The sequence below is a fragment of the Pezoporus wallicus genome, unplaced genomic scaffold (genome assembly GCF_028554395.1).
Source record: "Pezoporus wallicus isolate ANWC-B61680 ecotype Strahan unplaced genomic scaffold, APGP_CSIRO_Pwel_v1 contig_5767, whole genome shotgun sequence".
NCBI classification, from domain to species: Eukaryota; Metazoa; Chordata; class Aves; order Psittaciformes; family Psittacidae; genus Pezoporus; species Pezoporus wallicus.
In genome coordinates this window covers 8,138,288-8,161,259 of record NW_026640599.1, presented here as the reverse complement: position 1 = coordinate 8,161,259, position 22,972 = coordinate 8,138,288, and the positions used below count along the sequence as shown (strand labels likewise).

The 22,972-nt window shown below is 38.6% G+C and overlaps 1 protein-coding gene across 11 annotated transcripts in view; it reads left to right on the top strand.

Annotated features, from left to right (window-relative positions):
• The window catches only part of MAP3K15 (mitogen-activated protein kinase kinase kinase 15), a 90,010-nt gene that overhangs the window by 13,993 nt on the left and 53,045 nt on the right, over positions 1-22,972 (top strand). For 10 of the 11 annotated variants that reach the window (XR_008973508.1, XR_008973509.1, XM_057419471.1 and 7 more), the window contains exons 2-3: positions 16,443-16,582; positions 19,224-19,247. Coding sequence is in view for 9 of the 11 variants with exons in the window: in XM_057419471.1 (XP_057275454.1) it covers positions 16,443-16,582; positions 19,224-19,247 (164 nt within the window). In the remaining 2 variants the exon portion in view is untranslated. The remainder of the gene's footprint in view (positions 1-16,442; positions 16,583-19,223; positions 19,248-22,972) is intronic. The other variant, XM_057419469.1, reaches the window with a different exon arrangement.

The window sequence follows — 22,972 nt, the reverse complement described above, 5'->3', positions numbered from 1 at the left end:
CTAGAATGGATCTGGTGTGATAACAAATATCTGTCTACATGCTGGAAGTAATGTATTCTTTATTTATAGGGTAGTTATAGTTTAGACAGATAATGGTCATGACTTGTTTTGGAAAGACCAGATTGTACTGAAATTCTAGGTTTTATTGATCATTACTTAGCTCCTTAAAATAGACTGTTCTCATTTTTTAACAAATGTTGCCAATTTTTGAAATTACAATATTCAGTGGTACATAAGGATTTTTTCAGTGGCAAATAATTTTTTTAGGCTGGCACATAAAGCTTGTACTATTTACAGGAAAGTTAAAAATTGCAGATTGAATCCACATCTGCCCAGCACCCAGAATATTAAATCAAGAACTCTGTATCTATATGTGGGTGCAAGCCTCTTGGCTCATGGAAGATGCTGTGGCTTTATGTAAACTCTGTTTTCATTTGCACTTTAATAATACTGCCTTTCATCAATTAATATTTTCACTTTGCATAATTTATTGTGGTTTTATGTGGGTCCTAAATGACAGCCTTGGGAGTCTATCAATATAAGGAGGAAATGTGTAACCTATTTATGATGTGGGATACCTCAGTTTAGAACATACGTCTGGGAAAAATCAGAGATTCAGAATAGGAAAGTCTCATTTATCTTTGTATGCTCTATTTTTAATTCTTAAAACAAACAAACGAATAAAATTCTTAGCTTAACACAGATTTATGAGCTTTAGTGTACTGAAATCTATTTTAATTCCATTGTAGTGCCTTTTTTTTTGATTACTTTTCTTATCTCTTACATTTCTTTGGGCAGAAGATAAAGCTCAGTGTAATTTTATTTTTCAAGTGTTTTTGATATATGTTGTTGGCCAGTGTGTGACCTGTTGGAGACGTGCAGATTTGGCAGGTTTTTTTCTGCTCCCAGCCAAGGTATTCAACATTAAATGATGGGTGACTCTCAAGTGGTTTAGTTTGGATAAATGTCTTAAACATTGGAGCTTATCTAAACCTTCTTGGCTTAGAAATTGATTTGCCTGCAGCTGGGAGGAAGGGACAGCCTTTCTTGTTGAATTTCATACTCTTCTTAATTTCACATAGGCCAGATTATCCCATAAGAAATCTTCTTTTTCTTCTTTTTTTTTTTTTTTGTGATGCTTCATTCCCTTTCATTGCCTTTTATGACCCAGTGTACAAAGTGCAGAGGTGTAGGAAAAGTTAAATAAAGTTCACCTTTCTCATTTTCCCTCCCAAACTGCAGGCAAGGTTCAGATTGGGTTCAGAATTGGAGTGGGTTTTTTGTGCATTTTCTCAACTGGCCAGCTTAGCTTTAGTAAACATTGCAATGGAAATATTCTCATGTGATGCTTGGCATACTACTAGTGTGGCAGGCAAGTGTGAAGTGCCTGTTTTTAATTTACTCTGTTCTTCCTTTTTCCGCTGTTGTTAAGTAGAGCAGAGAAATGACAGATCCTGTAGAATTAGTATGATGGTCTTCTGTTTGTAGAGAAAGTTTAGGAAATAATGTTATTTTTAATGATCAGGCATAATTAAAATGTATGATGTGAGACATCTACTCATTATGGCTGCCTAGCATCTATGTCAAACTTTATAATACACTCAGAGCATATAAACAGGGAAAATTACTGAACAGGTATCTTTCTCAGATCATCGGTGATGGGTAAGTGTTTTTGTAGTGCCCTGGATACACAGATTTGGAAGGCTTTTTCAATTAATGATAATGAATTTTTAGTGACATTTAGTGAATTTTTAGTGATTAATGTTAATGAATTTTTAGTGACAAAAAAAAAACAACCCAACAAAAAAAGGAGGAAAAGGACAATTAAAAGTAAGGGGCTTCCTCCTAAATCCCCTGTCCCCACGCAGAACCGCTTTGCTGTCCTGCAGGAGGCTCATGAGGAAACGCACTCACACCAGAAACAGCTGTCTGATGCACTGGTAAAGAAGATCTCTACTGGTGCTGCCAGGAAAAAGCAGCGGGTCGTAGTAGTAGGGGACTCTACTTTGAAAGGGACAGAGGCAACCATCTGTTTGCCTGACCCGGTCTCAAGGGACGTGTGTTGTCTACCTAGGGCACGGATCAGGGATGTTGCAGAGAGGCTGCCTGCTCTAGTAAGTCCCATGGACTATTACCCACTTCTAGTGATACATGTGAGTGCTAGGGATATAGATAGTAGTAGCCTGGGGAGCATAAAGAAAGACTACAGAGCCCTGGGGGAGGTGGTTAGGGACTCTGGAGGGGCTCTGGAGCTCAGATAGTCTTTTCATCAATTCTCCAGGATACAGGGGAGGACCTAAAACAAGCTAGGAGGATTAGCCAGGTTAATAAATGGTTAGAAGGGTGGTGCCACAGTCAGGGGTTTGAGTGTCTTGAACACGAGACCCAAGTTTGTAGGCCAGGTCTAGTGGGGGCTGGTCTAGCTGGTGTGATGATAAAGGGAAAGAGCAGTTTTGGCAGGAGGCTTGCCAGACTGGTCAAGGAGGCTTTAAACTAGATGTGTAGGGGGAGGGGGGCATCATTCCATCCCAACACACCCAGTCAGTTGCCAGCACCTATAATAAATGCTTGGAGAACTGTAGAGATATCCCAGCTGCTCCAGCCAATCAGCCGGCTTCAGTTGGATCTCAGCTCAGATGCCTCTATACAAACACCCATAGCATGGGGAACAAACAAGAGGAATTAGAGATGTGTGCCCGTCTACAGGGGTATGGTATAACAGGCATCACAGAAACATGGTGGGATGGCTCCTGTGACTGCAGTGTTGGAATGGAAGGTTACAGGCTCTTTAGAAAAGACAGACCTGGCAAGCGGGGAGGGGGAGTTGCCCTTTATGTTAGGGATAGGCTGGAGAGTATGGAACTCTGTCTGGGGACAGGTGAGCAGTTAACAGAGAGTTTGTGGGTCGGGGTTAAAGGGAGTATAGCTATGGGAGACATTACTGTGGGGATCTGTTACAGACCGCCTGATCAAGGAGAACCTGCAGATGAAGCACTCCATAGACAGATAGGAAAAGCCTCACGCTCGCAGGCCCTTGTTCTCATGGGGGACTTCAACCACCCTGACATCTGTTGGAGCAACAGTAACAGCCTGGCACAAGCAATCCAGGAGGTTCCTCGATTGCGTGGAAGACAACTTCCTTCTGCAAGTAGTAAAGGAGCCGACAAGGAGAGGTGCCGTGCTTGACCTCGTGCTCACCAACAGGGAAGGGCTTGTTGGAAATGTGACGCTCCAGGGCAGCCTTGGACACAGCGATCACGAGATGCTCAAATTTGAGATCCTCAGGACAGTGAGAAGAGCGTGCAGCAAGCTCACTGCCCTGGACTTCAAGAGAGCAGAATTTGGCCTCTTCAGGAACCTGCTTAGTAAGGTTCCATGCGATATAGCCCTAGAAGGCAGGGGGCCCAAGACTGTTGGTTGATATTCAAGGATCACCTGCTATAAGCTCAGGAGTGTTGCATCCCAACTAGAAGGAAGTGCAGCAGGAGGGCCAGGAGACCTCCTTGGATGAATAAGGAGCTCCTGAGGAAAATTCGAAGGAAAAAAAGAGGCTTATAAAAAGTGGAAACAAGGACAGGCGGCCTGAGAAGAATACAGGGATGTTGTCTGGGAAGCTGGGGACCAGGTTAGGAAAGCTAAGGCCCAGTTAGGATTAAACATGGCTAGGGATATTAAAGATAACAGGAAGGGATTCTACAGGTACATAGAAATAAAAAACAGATTAGGGACAACGTAGGCCCCCTCAGGAAGCTCTCAGGAGAACTGGCTACACAGGATTTGGAGAAGGCTGAGGTTCTGAATGACTTCTTTGCCTCGGTCTTCACTGGCAAAGGCTCTGACCGCACTACCCAAGTCTTGGAAGGCAGACACCGGGACTGTGAGAATGAAGACCTTGGGCCCACTGTAGGAGAGGTACTGGTTTGAGACCATCTTAAAAACCTGAACGTGCACAAGTCCATGGGACCTGATGAAATCCATCCACAGGTCCTGAAGGAGCTGGTGAATGAAGCTGCTAAGCCACTGGCCATCATATTTGAAAAATCATGGCAGTCAGGTGAAGTTCCCGATGACTGGAAAAAGGGAAATATAACCCCCATTTTCGAGAAGGGGAAAATGGATGACCCAGGGAATTACAGACCAGTCAGTCTCACCTCTGTGCCTGGCAAAATCTTGGAGCAGATTCTCCTGGAAGGCATGCTAAGGCAAATGAAAAACAACAAGGTACTTGGTGACAGCCAGCATGGCTTCACTAAGGGGAAATCCTGCCTGACCAATTTGGTGGCCTTTTATGATGGGGCTATGGAACTGATGGACAGGGGTAGAGCAGTTGATGTCATCTCCCTGGACTTGTGTAAAGCGTTCGACACTGTCCCACACGACATCCTTGTCTCTAAATTGGAGAGACATCAATTTGATGGATGGACCACTCGGTGGATAAAGAACTGGCTGGATGGCCGCACGGAAAGGGTTGTGGTCAATGGCTCAATGTCTGGCTGGAGACCAGTAATGAGTGGTGTCCCTCAGGGATTGGTGTTGGGACCGGTCTTGTTGATGATCTTAAGGTTCTTTCCAACCCTAACTATTCTATGATTCTATGAAAAAGTGAGGAGTGGCTTCTGGCTTCTTCATTTGCCTAATGTCTGTGAATAACAAAAAGAGAAACAACTGCTAATTATTTAAATACTCTTTGAGAAGTTTTGAATTCTGCTGCTTTAGTATTCATTTGGGTATAAAGATTGAATGAGCACACAGGAATGCAAATATCTGTCTTTCTTGAGATAGGATTCAGAGATATTGATTGTTTTGCAGAGGGAAGACTACAGATGCTAAATCAAAGACTATTTTCATTGTAACTCATGCTGAAGGACAATTGAATGATAGAAGGAAATAGCCTAAGTAAAATATCAGGATTTCTTTTTTCTCTAAGGGCATTTGGTTTATTACAAACTGTCTTTAAAACGAGGACCCTGTTTTGCAAAGACACTTTTTGCATTCTAGTAAGGTACTTTTGTTTTTTATTTTTTCCCCCTTGAAAATCAGAATCGTATTAACTGTATAGTCACCAAGTCCGCCTCTAATATCACTTTATGTAACTAGGCTAGCATCACACAGCAGCTGCAGGGTAGAAAGAAGCATGGATAGAACCCACTTTCACAGGCAAGCATTCAGCTGCTTAAGCCATGATAATGCTGTTCCTGCAGTCTTGTCAGCCTCTGTCATGGTGTCATTGCTTATCCTGTGTAGCCACTGAGGGAGGTTGGAACTGCTTTGTTCACCACATACCCCACAGTCGAATGTCTGCTAGGAGCTGTGGTTTTTAAAGCAAGTTTCGTAGAATGTTAAGGTTCTTCAGCATATTTTAATAATAATTAGGTAGTGAGTATAGAGTATTTCGCACTATATATTGGCTTTTTAAAGGAAGAATTGTTTTTCCTGAAATTTATGGTGATTAATAGTTGTTATTTTTTACATGACATGGTCAAATGATGAATGTCAACCTGTAATAGCGAATTGCCTTAATTTCTTTTTTTTTTCCTTCCATTGGGTGCATGCTTACAAGGTTTAAATAACAGTCACTATAAATTAAACTACTTGTTTGGGCACTCAAGAAATAATATCATAAAGCAGTATGGGTGACCATATCTCAGGTGTTTGTTTGTGTACTATCTCAGACCAGAGTCTTTTCTACTACTTACACCTTTGAGTATTTTAGTTACAGATGCAAGTATGTTCTATTATATGATATGTAAAAATGGAGTTTTCATGAAATTTAGTTTTTAACCTTTATTTCTTTCAATTCTTATAAGTGTAACAGTTTCTTAATTTTTTTTTTCCAGGGGGCTAGCATGAGCCTGGTAGCTGGTACCAGTCATAGGACTGATAAGCTGTAGTTACAGAGCTTCTGTCTACTGATGTGCTAGCACAAAGTTAGGCTAATTATCAAGCTAAATATAGGCTGAGGGATAAGGGGAGGTTAGAATGGGAGGAGAGAGAACCAGAGACCCTGGGTCATGGGAAAGAGGTAGGAGTTGCAGGCAGGCATAAGCATTCATCTGCCTGAGCCATGAAACCTTAGCTCAAACGGCTAAGTGATGAGATCTCTCTTGACTTCTTACCTGGGAGCTTGAAGGCTGTAATTTTACAAAGAAATGTTATAAACATTGATCTCTTTTTCATTTATTGGCAGTGTGCAGACTTTGACAGGACACATCTGATATAATTGTGGTTGGTAACTACAGATCTGTGACTTTGATTGTGTGATCTCTCACACCACTGTGAATTAGCTCCCTCAGACTTGAGGATATGTTGTTCCCAGGACCTCGTAATCTATGGTATGAAAGGTAAAGTCTGTTACTAGCTTTAGTACGAATGTCATTGCCTTACAGGAAAATGTAATGCTTATATTTGGCTTGAAGGTAATTTTATTGAGAATTTAACTTGTTTATAAACTTCATCCATAGGCCAGGAGGCTACAGTCAGTGCTTCAATGTAACTAAGCAATCAGATTATGAGAGAACCAGGAAAGATTTCAGGTTGAGATTATACTTGCATAAAGCCTCTTAAAGAACAGTCATTTGCACAGTTGTATAATCATTTATTGATAGCCAAAACAAATGTTGTAAGCTGGGGTTCAGAATTGTGTTCTCACCTTACAGAGAGCTCCAGCAAGACTTTGGTGTTTCAGAGACTCCTTTGGAAATCTTAGCTAAGGGTTTGAATTGTGACAGTTCTACCTTTTCTTTCTCACAGGCAGACTGTGATAGTACTGATGAGAAAGAGTGGTAGTCCTTTGTTGGCCACTAATTCATTGGTCAGCTGGTGGGAACATCTGCAGGAGAAGATCGGCTGCCATGACGATATTCTTGACTGAAATTCCTTAATGGTTAATGATTTTTTTTTCAAGGCTCCATGGAAGGGGTTCATAGCACTGAACACCTTCAGTGTGAGTATCTGCAGTTGGCTTTGGCTCCCTTCATACTTATTGGAGAGAAATGGGCACTTCTGGGCTGCAATTCATCTCAATCTAAAGTAGACTTCTGACAGATCAGATGAATGGTGCTCTAAAAGTGATTTTCCTCTTTCTGTGTTAAAAATGGAGTGGGGACTAGCTCATCTGAGACCAAATATCTCCCTTGTGACTCTGCCCAACTCACTGCCGAACTCAGCTTTGGAGTGAGCAGCGTTTCATGAGGCTAACAGGAGTATTTCCAGACAGCCCAACCCAGCTGATAAATTCCTGTTTTGGTGCTTGGAAGTACTAAGGCTTCTTAATTTGGCACGAGAGGATTTTTAACATTGGCCAGAAAAATAAGTTCTCCATCAGAGTCCCAGAAATGACTGGCTTGTTTTTAATTAAATCTTTTATAAAGAAATAAACAACAACCTGAAGCAGACTGGCAAAGTTAAAAAGGACTGAAAACAAAGGTTTGTCATGGAAAACATTAAGCAACTTCTAAGCTTAGGCATACACCCTTTACAGTGAATTATTTATTTCTTAACTTCTGCAATTCAGTGTTGCAAGAAAAGTTCTTTGAGGATTATTTCTTTGCTTCCTTCTTTCCCTAAACTGCCAATTCTATCAAAAAAAAAAAAAAAAAATAAAAGTTTCCTGCTGGTTTCTGAATGACAGGTTATTGTCAGGTGTTTCACTATTCCAGTCATACAGTATTTTTCTCCTTCATACTTGTGCAAAACCATTGAAATGCATTCTAAGTTTGGATGCCTTATGTATTACATTAACTGCATTACTTTTCTTCCCACACCAGGTCTTATGAGTGCTGGGTGTATTTTGTTTTGGCAGAGTTGAGAGACTCTCTTTAAAGCTCAGTTAAGGAAATAAGAAGTACAGGCATGCTTTTGACACAGTTTTTGCTTTTCAGTATCAGTAGGGCTTTATTCTTTTTTAACGTAATGCTTTGCCTTGTTTAGAATTCAGTTTTACTGTGTATTTAATTATATTTAAGAAACATCTGAAATGTTTCCTGAAGCATTTGCTTTTGGTATCCAAAGTTTTTGGGAGAATCCTTCCTTCCATTTAACAAAAAAATTCTTAATCTGCAATTGCAGCTTAAAGACTTAAAAGTTTCAGGTGGTGTATCTAATGAATAAGGAAACCCCAAAACATAAAAATAAATGAGAACTCAGATTATAGAGCAACTCCTCAAACTCGCAGTGCTGCTCACTGGCTGTCATTCTGTTCCTTTTAACTAACGTGCAGTTTCCTGGAAGATTTCATTTTTTGAACAGATGGTTATTTTGATATTAAGGAATATATATCAATTATAAATATGGCACGAATACTTGGTCATAGTTTAGAAAAACGAATAGCTTTAAACACTAGTTTCTCCTGAGTCTCAATAAATGCCACTGGAGCGTGAAAAATATGTTCTAGTTCTATTTTTAATGTGTGATCCATGTACCAGAGGACAGATGAAAGATGCCATATCTGAGTACAACTGTAAAGTAACACCACAGTGCTAACATGATTAGTGGCTGTAATGTTTGGGTCTGAATGTAACCCTGTTGTGGAGTTTGTATGAAATAGGTACTCATACAGAAATATGAAAGCCAGAGATGGGCAGTGGCCCCTCAGTCTTGTCCATTCTGTTGTTTTAGATGGTTGACCTATTTTCACTGTATCCTGAGGGCTAATTTTACTGGATAGGAATTGCCAGTAAATGTTATAATGTCTTATGTTACTAAAATAGCCTAAGATTAAGATTTTCAGATGTTGTTGACAAAGGCTGGTATTTGAAATTGAAAAGGACAAAAGGTTACAGGTGGGAACTGTTCTCATGAACAATAAGCTTCTTTCTGGTTATGACTAAAGCAAATATTTAAAATAAATATGGATTTTGCATTCCTTACCTACATTAAAATGCTTTCAGGCTCTGTGTACGTGCTGCTTGCATTTATTACTGGTTTCACTACAGCTACCTGTGCCTCTTTCTTCCATGCTGGATTATTCTGCTGGCTGTTTCTTTGGACTTCACATTTTGCCACCAGTGAGATGGCTATCCAAAATGTGCTCATTCCTGTGCTATTTGAGGGGGCTGGAGATTCTCCCAAGTGGTTTAAATAGAAAATGTATGAGGCACTTTTGTGATCTATACACGAAAACAAGTGTACCAGCTTTCTTATCTTATGTACTTTTAGAGCATAATCCAGGCTATGGCTTTGCTTGGTAAATTCTAACCATTCTGGTAGTTTAAAAACTGCTGTATTTTCAGCTTTTTCCTTGGGAGCTGGGAGGCATGAGTTTGAGTGCTCCAAATTTTTTAGGTGTGTAGGAAGTGGCAAGATGCCTTTCAGGGCCATGTGAAAAGACTCCCTAGCATGCACCAAAATGCTGTGGTTAGAAACAGGCTCGGATATCAACCCTTCTTCCTCTATATGAATGTGCCTGCTTTCCAAATGAAGGCAGTGGGTCAGCTGAACTGGCCTGAGCAGTGCCAGTTGGACAACTTTGCTTAACGCAGCTGTTCTCAAATCTGTGTTTGGAGGTGGGACGCTGCCAGTTTTAATGTGTTTGTGTGTTAAGTGAAGCAAAGCAATCGTCCTAATTGTTGCAGTTAGTAATGCTGCCATATAATGGAAAGGCTCATCTGAAAATTACAGTTTTTTCAGTTTCCTAGGAACAGAGGGGATCTGGATTTGCCTGGTAATTTCAGAAAAGTTATTCAACAGCCTACTTTCCTTAGCTGAGAATGCTCAGCTAATACATAGTTAAAATTACTTCTTCAGCAGTCAACAATATTCATATTCACAGAGCAGAATGCCTTCATGTGGAAGGATGTGAAACTGCTTTCCAGAGCAAGATCTGACACACAGGAAGGAAGAAATGTAAAAGAAAGGTCTGACTTCCCCCCGCTTTGGTTTGTTCTGCTAATATTGGCTTTTATAAGGGCCCCAATTGTTAGCCTTTTTTTCCTTGCCTTCCATTTTGCTAGGTGAGGGGAGCAGAACTAATACATTTTGATGTGGGGTGCACCTTTCTCACCGGTAGATTATTTTGTAACATAGAACCTGTGGCAGATGAAGGTATGATTAAAGCCATAGCTGAGTGAAAGGTAAATGACAATCTCAGTCTGACAACACTAGTTAGAGGTGCTGCCCTGTTCTTGATAAAACAATATGTGCCTGAAATTGCCACTTTACAACTGTCCTTTTGTTTTCTGGAGCAAACAAATGATAGACAAGCACGTTTCAGATTTTTTGCCATTTGATGCCCAGATTTTCTGAATTTCTAAAGCACTTAACAAATCCATTAGAGCTGTCAAGAGTGAGATACATCTAAGTTTAGATTTTGCTTCATTTTATAATCAGAGTGGGTGTGGATGGAGCACACCAGAGTCTAATTTTGTCTGTTGCCTTCCCAAAATAAAAAAAAAAAAAATAAATTAAAGTAGTGAATTAAAAATTATTTGGCCAATATTAAAGTTGTCTTCTTTTTCCAGTTCGTGATTAGTGTCATTAATAAAACTGTGAGATCTCACTGATTTTTCTTCAGCTCTTACTGTATGTGAACAGAAAGAAACCTTTTTTCCCAAATTAATGAGTGTTTACTCCTAATTTAATTCTTAGATTTCCTGTCATTTGAGTTCTCGGTTCCTTTAGCCTGCCTGTGAACTAAAGGCTCTTTCCAAAGGAAGTGCCCTCACTGTATCAAATAGTTTCAGACCTCCAGTGTGGTACTTGTGTTTCATTTTGTGAAGTACCAAGTAGGCTGAAACTTCTATTCAGCTTCCAACCACAACTGAATTCCTTTGCAAAAAAGTTGGTCGCAATTTATAAGAACCTTCCTCTTAAAGGTGCTTTGCAACAGTTTCTAAACTATTACAGTTAATTTTTAGTATCTATACAGAAGTGCAGCACTTGATTTTAATCTGCAAGAAATCAGGCTTAGTCTGAAATATATGAAATGTTTTTCAAAATGCTATTTAGTGTTGTTATAAGGTATGCAATTCTATAGTGCAAGATAAATCATTACTGCCTAGTTGGGTGTTATTTTTGTGAGCAATTCTGGCTCTATAACAAACCAGTGGAGTTAGTAAAGTTCAGGCTATAGTAATGCAAGCCCGAAGAGGTTGAATTGAAATCTTCTTGGCTGCAACCAGAAATTCCTAAATTTAGAAAGAGTTGCATGTTTATGTGTCATGAGACACTTATAATTCTTTTTTTTTTTTTCCCAGCAAGCAAATTCTCACAGAATAGCATGATTTTAGAGCAGAGAGATTTTAATAAAACTTGACGTATTGTGGGAGCCCATAATAGCATCACAAATGTTGGCAGTGGCTTTACATTAAATTTGTCTTGTGTTTAACATTTAATAGAAGGCACTGAGAGTTTGGTGGTATAACAACCTGTGCTGAAAAGCTGTGTTACCAGTTCTGTGGGTAGTTACTGTTATGCTTTATTGCTTTGAGCTAGTCCCTTGCCCAGTTTCTGGGAGTACAAGATATACTGAAGTTGAGGGTGTTGTGCCTTTAATTTTAGCTGAAGTGAAAGCTGCAAGGGGTTTCTAGTTTTCAGATACACTTAAAATTTTACCATAACTGTTTCCCTCTAAAATCTTTGGTATTCTTTCCTATAAGGGACCATGCAGTCATGCAGAAAAAAAACAAACACCAGAATATGCATTCTGAAGTTACAGATTCTTGAAGATAGTTATGATGATTTTTTTTTTTTATTTAAGGAGCATTGTTGTTCTTCTGAAGAATAACTTTGACAGTTTTCTCCAGTGGATTTCAAGGATAACACATTTGTTTATTTACTAACTATGAAAGACACTGATGCAATTAGCCAATAATCTGAAACAATAGCAATCTAAAGGTTCATAACTTATGAAGATGCTAGTGAGTAACAAGGAATAGAGTTCTGCATTTTTCTCCAATAAGGTTTCTATTATCATGTTAAGGTGTTTCGCAGGTTTGGTTGGTTGATTTTAATGTATTATGTATAGATACGTTCTAAATACTGAAAAGTAATTAATCCATAATAATGGACTAAGATTCTTGATCTCTACACAGATCAGGCTGGATGGAGGCAAGTCTTAGATTAGAAGCTGAAAGCAGTTATAGACTTTTTTTTTCCCCATTAGGCCTCCTAGATTCCATTTGACTTTCAGCTTATATGAGGCTATGTCTTTATTTTCTCTTGTTTACTACTTTTAACTCACTAATCCCAAAACCTGGTGCCAAAATTTTCCTTTTCTTGTCACTAGCAGAACCATAAATCATACAACAATTGCATGAAGACTTGTAAATTGCTTAGATGATTGAATTATATGATGCCTTCATGTGCATTCCAAATAAATCCTCTGTTTTTAACCTGTGTAATGATGTTTTTCCTGTTGAATTGTTTATTAGTTTGATTGTCTCCTGTTTTACCATAACTCTGATGATCTCTAATATTCATTTCAGTTGTCATGATTATTTGTCTCTTCCCCTGCCTGGTCTTTCAGGACAAGCTAGTGTTCAAATATGTAAACAGTAGTATAAGAAATTATTTATGTGTCATCTGCTGAAACAATGCAGAGACCTAATCAAGATTGTACTAATAGTACTGATGAATTACCTGAATGCATGAAAAAAAATACACATAGAATATTGTTTTACAATGGAAACAAAAGCTTAGACAAGGAAATTGCAAACAGATACTTACTAAAGTAAGCTCAGTTTGGGGATTCAGGGCAAAAGACAACTATTTTCAGAATGAAAATAGTTTCATGCAACTATATGCTTAAAAAGAAATGAGGAAGATCAAGTTTTTATGGGTACGTTCATCTGAATGTGAGTTGCTGCTGCAGAAACAAAGCAGTGAGTTCAAATGTTCTGTTCCAGAATCATCCAAAATTGCTCATGTACAACATTAAGCATATCCCCACCCCTCTGCACCCTCCTGTGGATGCACAGTTAAAGATCTCTGTACTTCACTTAGAAGCCTTCTGTCTCTACCGAGGTGCTGTACCTTCCCTTGCTCTCTTTCCCTCTTAACACAGGTAACCATATCCATTGGTCTTTTAGAACTGTGTGAAATGCTTCATTATTGCATAAATTCCTCATTCATTAAAAGATTTGGTCAGAGTTGGCTCTTGCTTCACACTTGTCTGTAATGAAGGAGATTGAACTTACATTGGGAAGGTAAAGTCCAAAAGTATGTTTGGCTGAACAGGCTTTCCTGGTATGGAGGATGGGAATTGAAGTGCGATGGGATGAAGTGTGATTGATTTATGTTTCTATTAATAAATCAATCTTTGTGAAACAGACACTAGTGTTGTAGTATTTCTTTTCATGTATCTCAGGAGTTTTTATCTCTCTCTTATCAGCTGTACTAAATATGTGGTTGAAGTACAGAGCCCCGTGTCTGTGTTTAAGGAATGGTAGATGAAAGATTTTAGCATAAATCATAAGAAAGATATAAGACAACTGAAACAGGTATTTGTGGGGTCACGTAATAGCATTGTTAAGTGATTCACAAAATGCCTTCACCAAGAAGAAAGATGTAATTCTGAAAACAGTAGCACTGGGGACTGTGCTTAGACCCAATGATCAGTGACTCTTATGCACTGGATACGTCTTAGACATTTGCTTCATTAATAAACATTTATTATCGGTTATCTTTTCTTCAACCACATCTGCATTCATTTTCTGAGCTCACCGGACCCAAGCTACATTTCATTAGCACGTTAGCAAAGCTGGTTTGCAAGTAGATCTCTTTCCCCCCTGCTCCAAGCTTGCTGCTGCTGCTGGAGAGGAGCTTAGAGAGCTTCCGGGGAAAGCAGCTTCTCGTCATTGCTCTAGTCCACAGCCAGTAGCACTTCTGATGCTCTGTTTCTGTCCACTGTCATTTGCTTTGTGTCATCCCTTGATTCCCATGATCAGACTGACTCTGCCAATTATCTTCCTGGGGCTTGTTTTCGCTTGCATGCATATTTTTGTGATGCAATCTTCATTTCTGCTAGTTTACAATTTGTTTTATTTGATTTCACCTTATTCATACCTGTGTTCATGAGGTGTGGATAAACAAGAAAAGCTCATTCTCAGCAATCTTTTATCAGTGTGAATTAATATCTAAGCGATGAATAATTACCCTTTTTAATGCAGATGCTTACTTCTGTTCTTATATCCATTTAATGTGTTTCTGATACTACTACTGTTACCTAGCAGCTGACAATAAAAGACAAATTTCAGTTGTAGACTACTACATGTGGCAATGAACTTGCATAATTGTGTTTCAATGAACTCTTCTTACGGATCATTGCTCACACTGTATTGTAAAATGCAGTATCTGTGTGCTACATGAACGCGTTGTCCAAATTCTCATACCAAGATGGTGATTTTGATTTCACAGCACTCTGGTTCAATAAGAACTGCTGAAAACTGTCCAAGCTCTTAGACTCCATTTTTTTTTTTCCCTAGACGGTATTTGATTATAGGTCTTCTTGTTATTTTCTCTTAACTTTTGTTGTATAGATAATTTATGATGTTTTCCAAAAATATTCAGCTAATCCAGATTTGGATGTCTTTATGGAATTGCGGTTTACTGCTTCAAGCCTGCTCAGTTTGTGTGAACCCTACATGGTGCACTATACTAAGAATTTTGTCCATGCTGTAGATAGCTGGCTAAACAGAAACTGGAAAGATCAGCTGTAGATGGTGCAGGATTTGAGGTTCCACAGGACTAAGGGGTTTTCTCATGTTACCATGATTTTGTGTGGAGGTTTTGTGTATTTGTGGGGAAAGGGGAGGTGCTTGGATTTTTGTGTTGCTTGCTTGTTTTGTTGGGTTTTGGGGTGGTTGGTTTTTTTTTCTTTCTCTTAAATGGTGATGTTTTGGTCTTGAGGCAGATAGTTGTCTTTGGTCTCAAAATGTTCATTGTGCTTTAACAGGGAGTCTGTTAGTAACCAGAGGGACTGGCTGACCACAGTGTTGTGTGTTTGCATAGCCTGATGGAATTGTATAGAAGTGTATATTCATTGCAGGCTTTTCCAAGAACTTGCATACTAAGTATGGGATATTTATTCTTGTGATGTGTAACCTTGGTGAAGCCCAGGTAAACTGGCTACTGTGTTTGGATCTTATATATCAGACCTGCTTTTAGATTTCTTGTTTACTAGTTTTTTGCTCACCTTTCTCTGTCTTTCCTTGTAGGTAGAGCCACTGTCTGTTACTCCTTCAGAGATAAAACATTTACTGCCCAGCTGCACTGAGTCTCTGGAGTTTGTTTTGAACCTTAGACTATCCTGTGGTTTCAATGCCAAGGCTCTAGTCTTATGAATACTTTGGATTTAAGCTGATTCATCTATCCCATAGCAGTGAAAGCAGACAGACATACAGATACATACGAATAGGAAGAAATTCTTCACTGTGAGGGTTGTGAGGCACTGGAACAGGTTGCCCTGGAAGGTGTGGATGCCTTATCCCTGGCAACATTCAAGGCCAGGTTGGATGGGGCTTTGTGCAACCTGGTCTAGAGGAAGGTGTCCTTGCCCATGGCAGGAGGGTTGGAACTGGATCTTTAAGTTCCCTTGCAACTCAAACAATTCTGTGATTTTATGACACAGACCTTTAAAAAGCTTTAAAGCAAAATTCTCTTAGCTAGTGCAGAGGTTACAAGGATCAAGGAAAAAAATAGGTGTTAAGTGTCCTTTTTTCTAGTTACCTCTTCTCTCTGTACTGGCCTTTAGGCTTGTATATGAGAACCAAATGGTGAACTCGGACTCTTTTGCCTGTATCTTAGCTGTTCTGCATAATAAGGGGTATTTAACTCTCTGTATAAATAATCTTCTGCTGACATAATTTATTTATTTATTTTTTACTTCCATTTTTGACTGGAATACTACCCAAGAGCAGTGGAAGTCTTGTTCTTGCTACTCATGGCTGAATCCCCTTATTCCTGCACCCTTCATCTTGAACATCTTGCCTCTAGCTTTTAGGGGTCAACCTTCACAGTAATTTCTTTTTCTACTGTTCAGGAATTTCCTGTTCTTCAAACCTCAGCCTCCTAAGATAAACTTGGTCTTGCATTTTCCCCTAATTTTCTGATACATTATTGTTCTTAGAGGTTCCACCTGAAGGTTTGGAGCCTTATATCCTATTAGGCATTCAGGCTGTCAGGCATGGTTCACAGAGCAAACACAGAACTGCTTCTTCATGTGAGGTATTCCTGATGCAATGATTTCAAACCCTCAAGCAGAATTAATAAACTCTGCCTCATAATTATTCTAATACTGTGATAATTTCCTGAGTAGGTTCTTATCTGTTATATGAATGGTAAAATTTACTTGTACCATGAGAAAATGATTCTTATTTGAATGTATTGGTTTTGTCTGTCCAAATGTACTTATTTCAGGATTTATTTTAAATTATGTGTAGGAACAAACCTGTGTGTAAGATTATTATTTTTGTTGCCCTCTTTTCTCCCTCCCTCTCTCTTTTCAGATGTTGCAGTTGTGGACATGAGTGATATTTCCAAGCAACCATCACTGTTCTACCACCTTGGTGTGCGTGAAAGCTTTGACATGGCTAATAATGTTATACTCTACCATGACACTGATGCTGACACTGCTCAGTCTCTCAAAGTAAGGTTCTTGCTTCAAAATCTGCTTTATTTCAGAAATATTTTTAAATAACTAATCATGCAAATGTATGTTTTTTTCTGAAACATCCACTGAATGTGATTTCTTGATAGCATGATAACAAAATCCTGCTAAGAAAAACAGCTGCTAGCAAAAATAGTAATGATTAGAATTGTATAAAAGCTTGTTTATAAGAAAAGATCTGTAATATGGAACTGATTTTGCTCTGGATGGTTAGACATGGAAGTGAGAATGCAGCCAGGGAGTTTTTTTCCTTCCTTTCCCTCTTATAATTAGAGGAAATGTAAAAAAAAAAATAAATGTTATGACATGTATAATAACAATGCTTGAACATGGGCTGTATTGCAAGATACTCCTACTATTGAAGCACTTCTGTCAGATGAAGTTTGCATCTGCTAGGTACTGAGTAGCTAAGACTACAGGGATCTCCTTTTTCATGCTGTTTGAAGATAAAACAGGAGATCCTCAACAAATCTTTTCATAGGCTTGCTGCTCATTTTTATAGTAGGATAATACATGCTATACACTTAAGTCCTAAAATTGCTGTTGTGGATGCAAGTCATATATTGTGGATGTTTCTGTCTTTCTCAGTGCAGGTTGTCTTTGCTTTAGATCACATTTAGACTTTAATCCTCCGTATCATCACATACTGCTGCTTTTAATATCATCCATTTTCTTGCTACCATCACTGAGAGCAGTCGCGTGACCTGGAGTCAAAAGAACTCAGAGTTGGAGCCTCTCACACTTTGCTCAGAGGTTATCCACACAGACTTGTGCTAAGGCATACTTGCATGCTCTCTATTCTTCTAGCTAATCTGTTTAGGCAGGCATGCAACTTTTCATCCTGCATTGGTAATACACCTGACTGCAAAGAGATCTTTCATTTTTATTTTTCATTAGCACATTTTTACCTTTCTTCCACGCTGTCACTCAGATGTTCCAACCAGCTTGGTTCTCCTAAGGATGTACCAAAGTTTGGGAAGTACAGGCTAGTCATCTATTAGTCTCTGCCCAATAAGGACTTCTGTGGATGGCTTTGATTTCTGTGCTTTGTGCCAAGCACACGTGCAAGGACCTGCTCCATAACTGAAGTGCTGAATGACCTCCAGGATTACATCCATCCATGGGTTAGGCCTTCACATTGGTTGTTGCCAGAACCTGCAATTCTTTGCACTGTCAGTTCTGGTTTTTTTTGTCTGAGGACATAAAGTCAATGACAAATCTGGGGATTTGGGAACACCGGAGTGTGACTGGATCACTTAAGATTAGAAAAATTACCATCTGCCTTCATCCCTCGTCTGCTAGAAACTCTGTCAGTGCCTCTTCCTCATCTACCAGTTGTTTGCATAACCTCCTTGGCCTGCATGGGGCTCTAGCTTATCTTACTATGGGAATAGAAGGTTTGATTTAAGTTGCTGAAATCAAGTAGAAGAGATTCTCTAGATCAAGTGCTAGAGTAGTTTAAGCAGGGCAGCATAACATGATTCAGTCCTACCCTGATGTCGTTGATACCTCTTCTGCAACCGATCCCCGGTTCAGTGCTGGATATCACTCATATGCTAATTCCTCTTTCTTAGGAATACTTCAAAAGGTAGACAAGGGCTGTTCTTGGACCCTTTCAGTTCATGAGACATCTCATGGTGTAGCTGATGGATAGCTCTCAGAAGAGTTGATTTCTCCCTGCTAAGAAAGATTTTTAATTGCTGTAGGTAAACATCTACTGGAGGTACTTGCATAGTTAGGAAGATATTTTAATTTTCAGATATGTGCTATTTCATATTTCTAAGCCTTCCATCAATTTTGCTCTGAAGTATTTCATTTGGCTTAAGGAGTTTAAGTTAGTCAGTAATTCTTATTAGGTTTTGGTACCTTAATATGTATTTTTGACAATCTGATGGTGTTTTCTTTATTCTCAAGTTTATGACTAATTTGGTCAGGTTTTTTTCCTTTCTTTCAAAATCTATTACTTTACTTCAGTCTAGGTTGGTCTGCATGCCTCTTAAGAGTGGCTACCCTAAGTGCTGTAAAGGCAGTACTGAAGACTGTTATTACTTCTATTGGGAAGATCTGGGAAGTTTGGACAGCCTGATTTTATATCACTTACCTCTTAGGACCCATGCAGAAATTATCCTGAGAGTTGTATTTTCAGTTTCACCAATGTTCTTTACAAAACAACCTAGTTCTTAGCATATGAAAGAATATGTAATCTGGATTTCAAGAGGATCATATTTGCAAAACTGAACTTCTTAGATGGCTCCTGATACATTGCCTGTTGTTGAGGAAAAGGGTCTATGGGCATGACCATTTTCTGTGCAATAGATTTCAGGCTGTCACACATGAAGTTGCTCAAGCAGAATAATCTTAGGTTGTCAAAGCACAAACAATTAAGTACTTTTCTTGATCCAACCCTAACTATTCTATGATTCTATGTAATTCTGTCCCTTTACCTGTAATTTGCTGTGGCAGGAAATCTGGATTATGGTGTGAAAAACATGACTGTGTGTGTATATATATATGTATACCAGTTGTTTTTATTGGAAAGAATAATTCCCAGTAAAAAATAATAAACATTTTTATTGTCTCTCTCCTATGTTTCTTTTCTTTTTTTTTTTTTTTTTCCCAGGATATGGTATCTCAGAAAAACACAGTAAGTATTAAATCCACATTCATTTCAAAACACAAAATGAGGATACTAAGTTTGAAGCAACTCTAATAACAAAGCTGCTAGGCATGTTTATGCTCTATACGATTGAAGGAAATCTGTTTCACTTATGTACAATTCAAACTAGTGGAAATCTTGTTGAATTCCTTTCTGAAGTAAAGTTAAATTAAAAAGTTACTTCTCTTTGGAAATTCCTTTGAAAATTCTAGAAAAGTGGCAATATATATGTCTGTAGGTTGATAGGTCAAAATGTAAACTCAGAAATTCTAAGTCTCTTTCTCCCTCCACCACTTTCACCCACCTGTGCAAATGTATATGTGTGTGTGATGCCTTAATATCTCCAAGATACACATACATGTATATGTGTGTATATATATATGGTGTGTGTATATATATCTCGAAGCAGCTTTGGCTACTGCATACCCATCCTTTTCTTCATAAATTCACAGATTTTACTTAGGAATGCAAAAGATTTTCTCCCAAAGTAAAAATATTCTTATCCTTAAAGCAAGAAAATTAAACAAGTAAGCCTGAACCAAGACAAAATCTAGTGGTTATTTTAGGCTTAATGCAATATGCCAGGATATCTTAGACAGTTATACATTTTGTCTCACTTGACATCATGTTAGTAGTTATTTTCATTAAACACTCTACACTGTTATTTTTAGGACTACTGAATCTGCAAAAATCTTAAGCTTCCATTTATTCCTTTCTGTCTCCCCCCATTCATCATATCCTTTAATTTTCTTCTGAGCAATATTATGCAGGACTAAAATAATTAAATGTTCTTAGAGCTTGCTAATAATTTAAAAGAGAACTAGAAGAAATAATTCATTACTCACAGCAGTTTATTTTGAGCTGCTGTTTATAATTGGCTACAGCACTGCATGGCATGTAGGCTAAAGATAGATCAGGTTGAGATCCTGAGTAAGTCCAGGTAATTTCCCTGTCTGTCTTAGTGATCTTTGAACTAGTTTCACCTGTGGGGTGTAAATTGCATTTACCAGTTTATAGCTTTTTAAGGGAGTCCTAGGAATAAAGCAGATTTGCTTGTGAATACTTCTGTCCATCAACTGGTGAACAACCAAAACGTAACAAGCATGTACTTTCCCCTCCTGAGCAAGAGAGAGAATTCTGACTGAGCCATTTAGTGGTATTTCCAGAAATGGAGTAAAAAGGTAGAAGGTGATGGCAACTTCATCCTAGTGGACAGATTAGTGGAGGCAAATTCAGCCTAGTGAGCCCAGATTAGCAACCTGCAATCTTTTCTTTTGGCAGATTCCTCCCACAGAGGGAGGTATTTACCTTCACATGAAGAGAAGAAAAGATGGATGTGGTAACATGGTTTCTGGAGCAGGGCCTGGTATCAGACCTGTAAACACCATGTGGCTAGCAGATGGGTCAGGGAAGTACTTTGAAACTAGGATGCTGATCCCTCCTTTAAAAACGAGGGATTGCCTAACCTACTTTCTTCAAGTGTTTAAATTAAGAAAACAATTTTGAGTAAAATACAGTGAGAAAAAAAGATTATAAATACCAACTATGGATTCTTGACCCTTTTTTGTTATATGAGGTTGTTCTCTTTTATTAGTTAAATGTGCTCCTATATTGCATTGTTTCATCCCTTTTTTGATCAGAAATTACATCAAACTAATTAGGAAGCCAAATAGTTAGTAGGTTAAAACTTCATGTTTTTCTCAGGTAGAGTTGACTTCAAATAGACAATTGCTTTCTACTCCTTTCAGATCCAATAAGTTGCCATGAGAGGCTTGCAGTTTGCTGCTGCCCCAATATGGTGCTATTGCTTCATTGCTTGGTTAAATATTTTACAACCATATGGGCAATATCTTGTTTGAAGTAAATTGCTAAGGAGGATTGCTGCCGTTGTTAAGTAGGTCCAGAACTGGTGTGAATTTACTGTGTCCAATGAGGTATGTATTTACATTGGCACTTCAGTTTAAATGCTGAATATTAGATACAAGAGTTAATATCTCTGTATTAGGGGTTTGTGTTTTCCTTTCACTTCTCTTGATTAGAAAGTGTGGGTATTCCATAGCAATGCAATAGCAGAAAGAGTTTAAGTGCACTCTTCATTAGGGTCTGAAGACATGTTGGAAAGAGGATAGATACCTGACCTGCTAAGCCTTCCTCCAACCCAGAGTTAGCCACAGGAATACCATTGCTGGTTTTATGAAGGGAAGTCCTCTCCACATCTTACAACCTCTGTGTCCACACATTTGCACTGTGTATAATGGAAAGGGGAACAACCGAGATTCTACCAGGCACAGCAAACTGTTTTTCCAGCAGCACAAATGAAACTTTCTGTGCTGGCTGCTGGAGCTTGGAGCTTTCTCTGAGGTTTGTTTGCCCTCACCCTTACTATTTGTCCTGAAAATCTGAAGTCATGTACAAAAGGTGCAAACAAAATCATAGCATGGAGCAGATGTGAAGCTGTGTTAAAGATGCAGATGAATGTCTTGTGTGTCATCTGGGGTGATTTTCTTTTGTATATAACCAGTAAGCCTTGAATAAAATGGACGCTTTCCTTGTAAAGAAAACATATTCTAATTCAGCATCAAGGAGGAAGCAAGAGTGAAGAACCTGGACATAAAGCTGAAAACAGTGCCCAGAAGAAAGGTCAGCAATTAATTTGAGATTTAGCCTAAGTACAACTGGTCTAACAGTGAAAATTATACAGCAGCATACTGCAGTGGTGAGAGTTCGAGATATTTTATAGCTTACTGTCAGAAAAAAAGAGCTTAAGAGTAGGAGAACTTCCTTCCTTCCCTCCACCATACAGGAAAGTTTTCAGAGGTGAGATAAGATGGGGAATTTGATTCAGTTCTACTTGACTTCCTCAAACAAACAACTAAAATTCTGCATTGATAATTTATTGCATACTTGGATACAAAAGGAAAGAATTATTGGCTTGGGAATTCAGTTCCCAAGAATGAATTGCCCTGGCATGAAATTCAAGGTCAAGATTCTATGTCCCATCAGTTAGGTTTCCTTCTGCAGAGCTCCTCTGAGCTTTGAGGGCTGTTTTCTGCTAATTGTGTTGAGGGTGTATGCACAGCTTCCTAGTTTCTGTCAAAATAAGAACTGATAAAATAAATTGCAAATATGCAGTCTTGCAGAACAGTTTGTTTCCTGTGTCATTATGGAAAAGTCAAGGTTTGAGAGCACCGTGGATGCTACTGGACTGTAGAGTAAAGGAAAATAAATTCACCTAAGGAAAAACTGGCTTGTGCTTTGGAGTTTCTGTAGATGTCGGATAAACTTTGGTTTACTGACAAAATGAAATTTTAAGGATTTTTGAAAGCAAAAAATGCTTAAAAAATTCTTTTTCCCCAAACCAATGTAATAGACAAAACACATGGGAAAGTTGTTCCATTATGATGCAAAGTTTTGTTGCTATCGATTTTTTAATTTTGTTTCAATAGGGAAATTTCCTCTCCCTCTACAGTATTTTAAGAAATGTTGTATACAGAAAGTCCAAGAGTTCACAGGGGACTTTTTTAAAGCTGCTGGAGTCAGGAAGCAAAATACACAGTCTTTCTGGGAATAGTTCTAGCATTGGTTGCACATAGTTTGAGGTACATACTTTGATACATTCAGTTGTTTAAATGTGGCATTGAAAAGACAAGCTAGAATTTCACACTCTAGGAAAATTATTATGGCAAGTACAGGATATAAGGAAAAAGACTTAA